This window comes from Sycon ciliatum, chromosome 13 (genome assembly GCF_964019385.1).
Source record: "Sycon ciliatum chromosome 13, ocSycCili1.1, whole genome shotgun sequence".
Classification (NCBI taxonomy): Eukaryota; Metazoa; Porifera; class Calcarea; order Leucosolenida; family Sycettidae; genus Sycon; species Sycon ciliatum.
Window position 1 is genome coordinate 11,021,807 of NC_088655.1, and position 13,215 is coordinate 11,035,021.

The 13,215-nt window shown below is 46.7% G+C and overlaps 1 protein-coding gene across 1 annotated transcript; it reads right to left on the bottom strand.

Moving 5' to 3' along the window:
* Positions 1-3,160: 3,160 nt before the first annotated feature.
* Positions 3,161-6,821, bottom strand: LOC135829832 (uncharacterized). The gene is made up of 6 exons (XM_065342219.1): positions 6,541-6,821; positions 5,936-6,256; positions 5,509-5,667; positions 5,177-5,307; positions 3,730-4,077; positions 3,161-3,544 (listed from the first exon to the last, which is right to left on the bottom strand). Exons 1-6 carry the CDS (start codon positions 6,773-6,775, stop codon positions 3,167-3,169), a joined length of 1,572 nt encoding a protein of 523 aa, XP_065198291.1. The 5' UTR covers positions 6,776-6,821; the 3' UTR covers positions 3,161-3,166.
* Positions 6,822-13,215: the final 6,394 nt, after the last annotated feature.

The following is a 13,215-nucleotide window of genomic DNA, read 5'->3' on the forward strand; positions in this document are numbered from 1 at the left end:
CTATAGAATCTCTCGGCTGCCTTCGGCTTCACTGATTTTTCATTCTTCGGGAAATCAAAAGCATTACTTTCTTCAGTTCAAACATGGTCTTTCTGCTGCGGAAGAACTGTTTCATCCCGACTATAAACAAGGTCTGAAGATTTAGCGAGCCGGAAGTCAGATATGCAGTAGAGAGACCACGTTTGCACGTTTAGATTGTAGAAAAGTAATGTGCTGCTATTGTGCAGCAATGGAGCAGGCAAATCTTTAGAAAACTAGTGGATTCATCGGCCCACATGGAGTTGTGCGAAAAATCGTTAAGATCGGCGCGAAAATGATGTGGAAGGTGTTGTCGTTCAAGTAAGTTTCCGATAAATCTGCGGCGAGTTTCTCGCCAGCCAACCACTGACGGGTTTTCGCTATGAGGGCAGAGAGTGTCGATGCAGACCGTGAACTGGCTGCACTGGAGCGCTACTAGGCGCTAGCCTTTTCACGCTATTGGCCCTGTGGCTCGTGTATTAAGGATCCAATCTCCGCTTTCTGGTGTCTACTAGCGTGTAGCGCGGCCGTGTACGTGCACGAACAGACATGCGTACACCATTAAAGGGGAAGTTAAGGTGGCTCCTACCCCTCGGGTCCAATTTTTCAGTTTGAAACGTGGCTACAAACGATTGTACTTTGTTCCGTAGGATATCTAGTGTGCGGAGACACGTTTTTATCAAGTTCTACCCGCCGGTTTCACTCGGGGGAGGGGTCAAACATAGCATACTCGCAATTGCCAAATTAGGCTAAAAAATACAGAAAAAACCAATTTTTGACCATAGCGATCGTGGTTACCCCGTCTTTCTTGATGTGCAACATCGGGACAGTCATATACTTGCAATATACTAACATAAGCATTACAAGTAGGTAGAATCCTGCCCGAGAGGTGCCTTTTTCTCTTTTCGGAATAGTACCATTTCAGCGAACGCGTCCTGAATATAAGCCCCGCCTACAAGTATTTGACACTGGACTTGGTCTGCATTTGATGGCTATGCCATTAGAACACAATAGTGGCTCGGTGTAGCAAGTTTGAGCAGGTTCTACCGAAGCTAACTCATGAAATAAAACTTTTAAGTTTCCGAATGTAAGGCCACCCTTTGTTAATTCATTGTTTAACGTCCTTTTTTTCGCGAAAAGGTACGCGGGAGGGCGAAAAAATAACAAAAGCCCATTCCAAAAACTGGAAACCCCAATCAAACATTTTGACCAGTAAAGCATGTGATTATATACAATATTTCTGGGTCTAACGGCACTTGCAGGCATAGAACAACACTCTTTGATGGTACATTGGAGCACATGCCTGATGAATCCAACAAAACAGGTACATAGCATGGAGGTAGCATGTCATGAATTCATTACATCTGGATTTTTACTAGGACACACACCATACGATATTTAAAAGACAACAAAAAAAAGAAAAATAACACAAGACAAAGGCATGCCCGGGAGGCAAGATTATAAGTTTAAGGTCATGATCGGCACCCTGTGAAACTACACAATCATGTATTTACAACTTCGCATATTATTGGCACTACTACTTTCTTTTTTTTTTTTCCGGTCGGAGGCAAAAAGGTACGCGGGCGCGGACGTTAAACAACGAAAAAAGAAAGGGTGGCCTAACCGAAATTGCATGGATAAGCACATTGCATTGAGTTCATCGCCCCAAGATATGAACCACCAACACTCACATATAGCAGACAATAGCTTGTAGTTACTCGATTGAGCTCTCATTAGAACATGATAGGATAGTGTTGAACAATTTTGAGCGGATTCAACCGGATCTAACTCTTCAAATAGAGCTTGAAAGTGTCGAAATTGTATCATAATGAAGAATCGCAATGCATTCCAGAGTGCGTTTCCAATCAAATCGCACGTATGACAGACATTTATCTTACATAATCGTTTCTGTGTAATCACAACTCAGTATTATTATTATACTTCAATGGCTTTGTTCACAGCAGTAAGAACCTAAGCTAACTAAGAAAAATAAGAGTATTAGCCACAGCAATTCGATGAAACATACTAGAATAATGTCTGCATACAGGAGCAGGAATGACTTGGAGCTTAGTAAGCCTTAGTCTTGATTTAGCTATCATCAAACGCAGAGGCATTGCAATCAAGAAACCATATATAATATCTGGAGTAGATCTACGGAAAGGAATACCTACAGAGTAGGCACAATGTATCGCCATAGTAAAAGGCTTGAAAACACGTAGCAGCTGTCATTACCTGTACGTGCCCATGCTGTTGTCATGGTCCTCCGGACACTCTAGGTTTGTACACTGCTCAGCCACTTCATATAAGCAGGATCTGGCAAGTCGTACCCTTCTGCTTTCCGGCGACGATACAATGCTAGAGTGGCCGGTGGCAGCAAAGCGCTGGCAACAGCACTGACGGTGAAACTTGGGGCGGCACTGACAGTGGCACTTGGCGTAGCAGTGACGGTGGAACTTGGGGCGGCACTGACAGTGGCACTTGGCGTAGCAGTGATGGTGGAACTTGGCGTAGCACTGATGTCTTCACACTGTGTTGCACTGGTAGCCTGGCCGATGGCTTCGGTCTCAGCAAAGTGCCCCGCCAGCTTTGCTAGAGTCGGTGCAGACTTAGTCACCCTTGGCCGACCAGTCGTATCGGGCTCTGCAAGTAGCGCTCTCAGACCAGCTGCACCGTTTCTCCGGAAAGAAACCCTCAAATCCGCAAGGCTTAGCCCACTGCTGGCAATTTTCTTCGCCATGCCATTAGACAGCGCCTTGACGGGGATGCAAGCTTTCATCTCTTCAGCCAATTTCTTGCACCGGAGGTTGTATGCATGCACATCAAATGACGATTGAGATGTAACACAGTGTGTGAATGCCTTGTCTGAATCTAAGCATTTGTCATAGAGCTCAGACAAGGCATTCACATCACCAATCGCATTGTGTGCATCATACCCCTGGGTGCCAACAAACTGGCTGAACAGATGCTCCTGAGTGTAGGAGACACAACCTGGATGCGCATTCCTGATGGCAGGCAAAGTGTCAATGAACCCAGCCACCGCAGAGAGAAGGTCGTGCACCATACCTAATCTCTCCAGTTGGTTGAACAAGACTCGGCAATCAAACTTGAGTAAATTGTGACCAACCAACACAGTTTGACTGCCAAGCCCCTACAACCAACGGATGAAAGTGGTGATGGCATCATGGAGGGTGACAGATTGCAAAGGCTCTTTGGATCCAACGCGCTGTAACCTCCTCTGGCCATTGACCACAGTGACAGTCAGACCGATCTTCTCCGTGGCTTTCGGGTGGATGGATTTTTCCGGCACAACGTAATGGCTGAAGGTGTTGCTGCCAGACTGGGCCGCAAGCTGAACTATCTCGGCACAGTCGCCGAACCCTGTCGATTCCAGGTCAAAGAACACTAAGTTGGTGTCCTTTGACGTCTCCAGTGGCTTATATGACACAGGCCCGGATGGTGGTGGCAACACATGGTCATCTAATGGACGGCGAGCGCATTCACTTCCATACTGAGTACCTTCTCCTACCTGTAGTAGAAAGCATATGCAAGCAAACAGTGCTTTTCAGAAACTCCCAATCTCCTTCAAACACAGGATACATGAGAATCCACTGCAGGAACACCAGAATAGGCCTCATACCGGTATAGACCTTATAGACAAATATTTACCTCTTCTCAATTCCAAAGTTCATGGAGATTGAATCGCCCACGTACCTCAACAGCCGACTGCTTGCTAGATCGGAGTTTACTAAGCTCAAGTCGCCGCCTCTTCACTGGCTTAGACGACTTCCGGAGTGATTCCTTTTTTCGTTTTCCATCCATCTTCTGTCCCAGCGTTTCGGCGTGCCTACTCGGAGAAAGCCCTGCCTCTATGCACACTTTTGATACATAGTTGTATCCGATGTTCTTCTGTGCGACTGCTGCACCAACCCGGAAGCCGAAGGAGCCAGATGATGCGTAGCTCCTCGACTTGGGCTGCTTGCTAGCTACGGTGTTGTTGAAAGACTCGTTGGCTTGCGAACTTCCGTGGTTAGCTAGCTTGTTCGCATTTTCGGCATACATCTACGCACACACATTGGGTTCACACACACACACACACACACACACACACACACACACACACACACACACACACACACACACACACACACACACACACACACACACACACACACACACACACACACACACACACACACACACACACACACACACACACACACACACACACACACACACACACACACACACACACACACACACACACACACACACACACACACACACACACACACACACACACACACACACACACACACACACACACACACACACACACACACACACACACACACACACACACACACACACACACACACACACACACACACACACACACACACACACACACACACACACACACACACACACACACACACACACACACACACACACACACACACACACACACACACACACACACACACACACACACACACACACACACACACACACACACACACACACACACACACACACACACACACACATACACACACACACAGGCATACGGTTCATACACACACACACACTCACACAGGCACATACACATACACGCTCACACACACACGCACACACACACGCACACACACACACACACACACACACACACACACACACACACACACACACACAAAGACACACACACACAGGCATACTGTTCATACACACACACTCACACAGGCACATACACATACACACACACACACACACACACACACACACACACACACACACACACACACACACAGAACGGCAAAATAACTTTCGCAATCTATCAACTGGGAGTGAAGTGAATGATATTGTCAATACTTTATCAGTAACTCAGTATTGTTAAATTGTTTAGACTCACTGTAGAATACTGTTGAAGGTTAGGGGTACACTTATTATTTTTGCACCTTTCCCTCGAACTAATATTATTTTAATACTGCGTTGACGTAAACCAGCCAGCTGTTGAGTTCACAACTTACGGAGAGGTAACCTTCATTTTACCAGTCATGGGACAGTAGAAAAAGTCTAAGTTAGTGATGGTATAATCTGCCAGTTTCGTCAAAACTATTGACTTTCGGTACAGAAAACTTGGATGATACAGGAAACTTACTGTGAAGATTTTCATCAGCTCAGACTTGGTTCTTTCATTGGACAAGTCACGACCATACGGCAAGCTCTTGTGCTTGTAGTTTGCAGGATCTTTGGAATATGCGCACCAGTCTCCACAATCCTTATGATCACCTGTGCAAGGCGTACAAAGAGGTTCAAGCGCAATTCATGCTTTTAATACCTATTTGGAGGCAGATTTCAGAATGTTGATTCAAGTATGTTATACTACAGCATGTCTGCACTTGAACATCACAGCCTATTGGACATTTTATTTTTCAGCTTGCATGAGTTTTAAGTAATGGCATGATTCAGGTGAGGTGTTTCTATCCATACCATAGAGATGTGGAACGGTTGCCATCAAGGACGCTTTCAAAGATGGGGCATCATTCTTTGACTGGTGCACGGCGAACATGAAGCATTTCTGAACACTCTTGATGACCATATCCGACATTTCCTTGTGGCCCTGTTGCTTCAGCTTGTAGAGTGCGTTACCTACATATTCATAAGGACAGAACCATGGTGGAGTTTTTCATACTTCGGAAGTAATAATGATAATGACAACACTGGCAATACAAATATACAAATACTATACTCTCAACAACACGAGTATCATACCACCAATAGGCTGGCGTGCCACAGTAGAACTAGTAATTGCACAGCATTACGTTTTGCATTGACATCAATACTAAGTTAATCTTGCTACTTCGAAGTAAAGTACTAATTTCACCATCAAGACAACTTATGTTGGGTTAGCACTTACCAAGATTCTTTTTTACATGGTTCAAGTCTGAGCTCTTCGATATATTTTCAAACACTTCTGTCCGCAAACGCTTTATGGCTGACGAGTCGTCATCTCCCACCATAACAGCCACGTTCACACCAGAATTCTTCAAGAAGTTGCCAATGCCCACAGCTACAGAACCCTCCATGCTCTTTGCGGAACCGGAATGGGTTTTCTTGCAATCATGAGGAGGAACAGCTTTGCGGCGGCGTTCAGCATTTAAACAAATGGCGCAACCCTTTGAGCGAGTACCATAAGCTATAATTAGGCCCGTCTTGGCACCAATGGCATGACCAACACCTGAAGACATAAAGTGTACAAACAAACACACAACAATATGCACACTAAATCAACAACAGCAACAACAACGTCCACTAGCAAGAGCAGTTTGGAAGAACACATACGTATAGTACAGGATTATTACTAAATTTTAGTGCCGGGCTTCACAGTGGAGTATTGTTGACAATACTAATGTTAATCAATGTGCCAAATTCCCCTCTGCCAGAGTGGACTGCCTATGCAGCCAGCTGCCACAAGAAGAGGGCTACACAAATTTTGCCTGCAATAGCACACTGTCTACTTACCAGTGGCACGTCCTCGCTTCTGCCATCCCATGTCATAACTCATCACAATGTCTTCACTGCCAGATTGGGCTTTCTCCTTTGATGCAGAATCTTTGCAACTTGAAGCAGCAACACTCTCTGTTATAGGTCCAATGGATTTCTCGTGGTTTCGCAGACACTTTTCACTAGCTACTGGAATATTCAGTGTTGCCATCAAGTTGTTGACGTGTGTTGCGCCAATACCTGCGTGGTCCATAGCTGAACACAAAGTATGAGAAGTAGATCCCACAATCAGTCGGTCGAACATAATGATGCTTGTCCATCCTAGAGGGACACACTTATGCCCCCCCCCCCCTCTCCTCCTCCTCCTCCTCTTCTCACGTCTGATTATAATTATACGCATTCCCGCGGCAGCGTCAACCAAGCAGTCCTGCTTGACTGATCCACACGTTTGCTTATGCTGGACATTGAAACAGAGCGGATGTAGATATCTCCTACATGTAGAGAATGTGGCTCTACAAAACCAACGTCTGCTACGCACACAATACAGTCATCACAAATTATACCAATCCGAAGATACTAGTATGCAGTGTACAGCAGAATCACTCACAGTGTCACTGATCTGACACAATAAGTGGGATTTATGAGGGGGCATGCAGGTTCCCAATCCAAATGCACGATAGCACACGTACACACACACACACACCTATATAAATGCTCAGCTGCACACGTATGAACGACGCGGCATGCGGACACATGTACACTCATACATCGGTTATCCGGAGCCTGGAGTTATGGGTACTTCACTGAGCTTTACTGGGCACCCTTTGGGCGTCTTTCAGTGGAAATATTACTACTCTTTTTGTCACTTTTTGTGAAAATAGTGACGTCATATGCCATATCTATGGCCTTCCCCCTTCAAAATGTATAATGATTCGGAGTTACGGACATTTCAAAGTTACGGGCAGCGTCCAGTCCTGGACCGCCCGGGAAAAGTTGGTATGAGTGTGAGTACATCTACCCAGCCGGCGCCCGTGCATGTTCTGTATTTTGGTCATTGGCCTCTTATCATATAATTTGTATGAATTACAAGTCAATCGATACTTGTAAATAGATGAAAGTGCACGCATGCACGCGCACACATACACAGGTGGACGCATGCATGTCCCTCTCATGGATTGCATGTCTAAAGCGTGCAATGGTGTATGGTGAAGCACTATTATTGCAGGAACAGGATTGATGTCGGACTCACCTAAGGCAAGTTTCGTGTTCACATCATAGCTCCTGCGATTTCCAGACTTGCCGGCATGCGTTTTCGAGGTCTGTACCTGGTTACGGACACCACATGCACCGCACTTCACCTCCAGCACTGACGCATACCCATTTCTGCGTTCAGCCACGCAGTGGATTAGCTTCAGTGCTGTGTGGCAAGCATAACATCCTCTTTCCAAACGAGTCCCAAGAAGTCGAAACTCGACGATCCTGTATTGCAATACGAAATTTGATTACAAGATCCAAGACACAATGACTACCTCGACTATGTCTTGAATCATGTCAAGTTGCACCACTATTCTACCTCCGTCCTTCCAGAATTGTAGAGTCAACAAAAAGTTCGACCTCGCTGCGAGCTGCAGGCGGAACACAGGATTCTCCTGTGGCTGCTGGTACGTCAGCTGTTTCGCAGCACGCCGGGGGTTGGGTATCGACCTCAGGCAAACCCGGGGCCTGCATCGATAGGGGCAGCCCGGGCTGAGGCCAGTGGCAGTGATGGAGGCTCTCTTGCGCTGTTTGTCTTCGTCGCTCTGCTCCGCCATGATTTACGGCGAGTGATCGCGGATTTCTGGCAGACCTTTCCACGATACCTGGCGCTGAAGCGGCTTGACATGCCCATTCCAGAGCTAGGGAGCAGCCACTGCACACTTCGTGCCTTGCTGTACGAGTCCCTCGCCGAGCGCTACGCTATCGCCTTCAGGAAACAGGATCTACGAAAAGGAAACAGCAAGACGGTAGCTACTACAAAGTCACCTTCAAAAATCAAACTAGCTTCGCACTGTTCGCAGTCCGCGGACTCCGCGCGCTTGTGCTGACGTTTTGAAGTATTTCTGGAAAAAAAGGAAAAAATCGATGTTTTTGAAACGATGCGTGCGCAGAGGGTAGGAGCCAGCCACCTTAAGGCTAAAATCAAAATTTCACCAGTTGTAGTCTTCGGGGTGCTGAGTCGAATGGTCGTGGTCCGAGGAAGCTGAGACACTCCCTTCCTACTTTAATCCTAATCGAACTCACGCACTTCCACCGAAACTGGGTGAATACGCCCTACTAGATGGGGATTTGTATGCAAAATGTCACTAAAAGCGCCATGTCGTTCTTATAAAAGCACGGATGACCGCGATTGGCCCATATGTTGTAGTCTTTTGGATGCTGAGTCGACTGGTTTTGGTCCGAAAAGGCTGCGATGAAGCGTTCCTCCTTTATTCCCAATCGAACATGGTTGAACAAGCGGTCACGTGCTCCTGCGTACACCAGTCACCTGGTCACCGTGCCTGCAGGGTACAATTTACTAGCCTGTTTGACCTTTTTTGGGTGCAGTCCTGTCACTCGAGTTGAACCTTGATGTGAAAGTTGTCGCCTGCTGGCGTGGTGACCAGGTGATTTGGGCACCCAGCCGTAGCATCCAAATCAAAGTCCAAATCAAGTGCATGGTGCAGGGATGCTACCAGCCCAGTATCGTGTGCGTATGTATGCACTATGCAGGGATTCTTTTAGTCCAGTATCAAGTGTGCAAGCAGAGATTCTCCCCGTCTAGTGTCAAGAGCCTATTCAGCACTTCTAGTAATCCGATATCAAGAGCATATTCAGGGATTCCAGCAGCCCAGTGTCAAATACATATCGACAGATGAGCCAGCCTACCATTATAGCAAATGCAGGATGCGTGCGCTACAGGATCAAGGGCAAATGGTACTGACTGGCTCTTGATATCGGATTGCTAGAAGTTTTACCGAAAATTTCCCTCCGCCGAACCGCCGATTTTGGAGAATACCGAAAATATTACACTACCGAACATTTCTGCTTTTACAGTAACCTATTTACCACCGTCAATTTGATCATTGGAGTACATGTACATGTATAAGCCGCAACTGTCTCTTTTTTTGTGTGAACTTTGAGCGTTCAAAGTGTGGCTTATCCTTCGAAAAATACGGTAGCTACACCTACAGCAGAGTAATGCGTCTAACGTGCTGAGAATACTGGTGCACCCAACAGCATCTCCATGTCACTAGAAGGTTGCGCTGAACAAGAGTTGCAACTATTTTGGCTTGCTCCATTGGAATACTGATAACAGTACAGTTGAACATCGATTATCCGACCACCTCTGGGCAGACAACTGTCAGGCGGTGTTCAGATAAGGCAAATGTTCCGGATAAGAAAACACACTGTAAATACATGTACATGTACATTGTAAATAGAATAGAGTGCTACTTTTCAAAATTTTCGTATTTTTTGAATGGCTCACTACATGCACAGTGCGTACTCTACGGCACGTGCGCCCAAAAAAAATGTTACGGATAATCGAATGGTCGGATAGTCGATGTGCGGATAATCGATGTTCAACTGTAGTGGTGTGGCTTTGGCCGCACCTGCCTCACCTGTTTCCACACCCCTGGTCACTTGCATTCAATCACTGATTCCCTAACAGGGAATGAAGTAACACAGCTTTCCCTGGCGTCACTCACTCACTGGCCTTGCATCCATGCGTGAATGGACTATTTCGATCCAGGAGCCAGTGTGTCACTTGACGCTTGGTTGCAAGGAGCGTCTCGTCCCGCACAATGCACAATACCACTACACACAGCTGTTCAAGCAACTTCCCGTAACTGATCGAGCATTTGCTGGATTCTCTTCACTCAATATCAATGTTTCAGGCAGGTTCTAGTTCCTTGCTCTTTCCGAATTTTCCCAATACCTATTTTGTTCAGAAGGAAGGGCACGAATTCATTTCCTGTTTAATTTCTCCGGTAACAGTGACTCCAAGTAAGGTAAAGATAGCACATCGCAAAGACAATACACGCCTGGACGTCATTGCTACTTCTTGTTCTGCAAGTGCTGTCAAAGCTTCGTTATCAAAAGGTATCCTAACATGTACTCACCTCGTCGCGTAGCTCGAGCATACTCCGGCAGCTTCCACTCGCCACGCGAAGAGTTCTACTTGTCGCAAAGCGAAGCAAGCGAGTCCGTAGCGTAGCGGGTGAGGACGACTCCGCTACGCCCGAAGCGGTCGTAGACAACATAATTATGCACTGGGCTACTGGAGTCTCTCACTTGCTGAATTCCCAAGACAAAGCGGGAAAATGTGGCCTAGTAGTGAAACGGTTCCTCAAATCACAAAATATTTCCAAACGGTAAATAGGCAGAGCCAACAGTAGGTCAAACTACACAATGTAGTCTGGTCATGTTATGCAGCGGCACGTACTCTGCTGTTCTCTATTTTCTGCTGCGCTTGCGGGAGCTGTCGATGAACAACAGGGGAAAGAAATGCCCCGCGCTTGTGTCGACGAGAAACTGGCAAGGAAAGAAGAACAGAGCTCGAGTGCTGTTACAAATATTGGCGTGTTAGTCGACAACCACGGTGAGGTGTGAAGGCGGCTGAAATAATTTCTCATCATCTTTGCACCACTGCACTGTGTAAACTCTACACAGTGCAGTGGTGACGAGACAGTGCTGGACTTCGCGACCAGTAAAAACAAAACTGATAATGATACGTAGACCTACAATAAAGTACACTACACCCGTGAGTCGTGAAAACCCATGTTGGCGTACACGATAATACTCGATTATTATTATTATTATTATTTGTGCTCCCGCGTCAATGGGCTCGCCCAAATTCGCTTGCACCGAACCATGCGAAAAAAGGCCGCCAGCAGGCAGGCAGGCAAAGAAAAATAGAAAATGGTGTCACATAAACTAATACAAACAAGAATATCATTATTGATGACATTAATATACTGAATGAATGGCAAGGCCATGTGAATACGGATAATACGGATAATCAGAGTACCAACAACAAAGAATGTAGCTCAAACCATTGCAGTGCCAGCTTCCTTCACCAGTACTCTGCCTTGTACGCATCTGTAACTGCGTTGCACAGATATGTCCATTCACGGCGATCCAGTGCTCGCTGAGCCATCAGCTGCAAGTCCCTTGGAGTCCTCAGACGGCAGCCGACTCGCTCCGCGTCTTGATTCAGCAGGACCGGTAGCGTGATCCGCGGCCGCCCACGGTATCCCGGCACGGAGCAGCCAAAGAATCCACTCATGGCCTCCCTAGCCGGTGTGTGCTCATCTGATCGCAGGATGTGGCCGAACAACCGCCATCTTGCATTCACCAGAATGTTGCCAAGTGGAGCAGCACTGCAGCATACTCGATAGGTCTACAAAACCTCTTCTTTTTTTCTTTTTTCAGCGCAACGGACCGGTTTTCCTGACATAAAAGAGACAGAGAGAGAGAAGGTGCGAAGCACTAGCTTGTAGGTGCGGTAATCCTCGGCGCTCTTTTTTGACTAGTGGGTCGGTTTTCACTGGCCAGTGGCCACGACTGTGATCAGGACCCTGAACCTGTGCCAGTGGAGAATGAGCACCGGGAGGTTGAGTGTAGATATCTGCCAGTACCACAGCTCAGTATCCTAACCGGCAGGGTGGTGTGGCCAAAAGGGCTGCACGCGGGTTCCTAAGAATATTAGAGAGGTTAAGATGCACGTTATTTCTGACGTGACGCGAAAGTTCAGCTCGCGTTATTTGCTCACACGTCGAAAAATCAACGCGAGTGACCTGCTGCTCGCGTCGAAATTTGGAGTTTTACGCCAAATTTGACGCGTGAGATTGCGCGTCAAGTCGGAAATAACGTGCATCTTAACCTCTCTATTGACTATTGTAGAGCGTGTGTTGGGATCTGCCAAGACTGCCATCGCTCAGAATCCGCACCCGGTGTCGGCGGAACACATTGTGCACCGTGTCGAACTTGCCATCCTTCCCTTCCTGTGTCTATTCATCGTTGTATGAAAATTCATCATTGTACAATGGAGAAACTGGTACAACTTTCCATTGGTTGGCGTTACAGAGTGAGGTCGGGGTAGAGCTCCGGTTCGAATTTCTTTGGAGGCGTCATGTAACCTGTACCACATACAATGTACGTGTCCCAATTGGTAACTCGGATGCAAGAGAGAGAGAGAGGGAGATCTGTGTGCAGATGCCACCCACGGTTCACGAGCACATTAAGCACATTATGAGAGGGTTTGGGTGTCTACAACCGACAGTATTATACAGAACTTCGTCATGGTACCGGGCGCCTGATTTATCAATTAGGACCACGATTACAGTCAACTTCGCTGATATCCACTGCGGATATAACGACAATTCGCGAATAACAGCAGAATTGCCATGCCCAGAGCAAAGTTCCATTTACTTCGGGTATAAGGACACTCCGCGAATAAGGACACATTTCTGATGCGCCGCCGAGTGTCGTTATACGCAAAGTTGACTCTACATTGTAGTATTGTTTATGGCAGAAGTGTAGGAGAAAGTCGCGACAAGCCTAAAGATGCCATTGTAGGTCCGGTGTGAGCAAATGCATTACGGATGGGCACTGCTGGGAGGACCGAACAACAATATTACATGTACAGTACCTCTACCACGAAACTACACCACG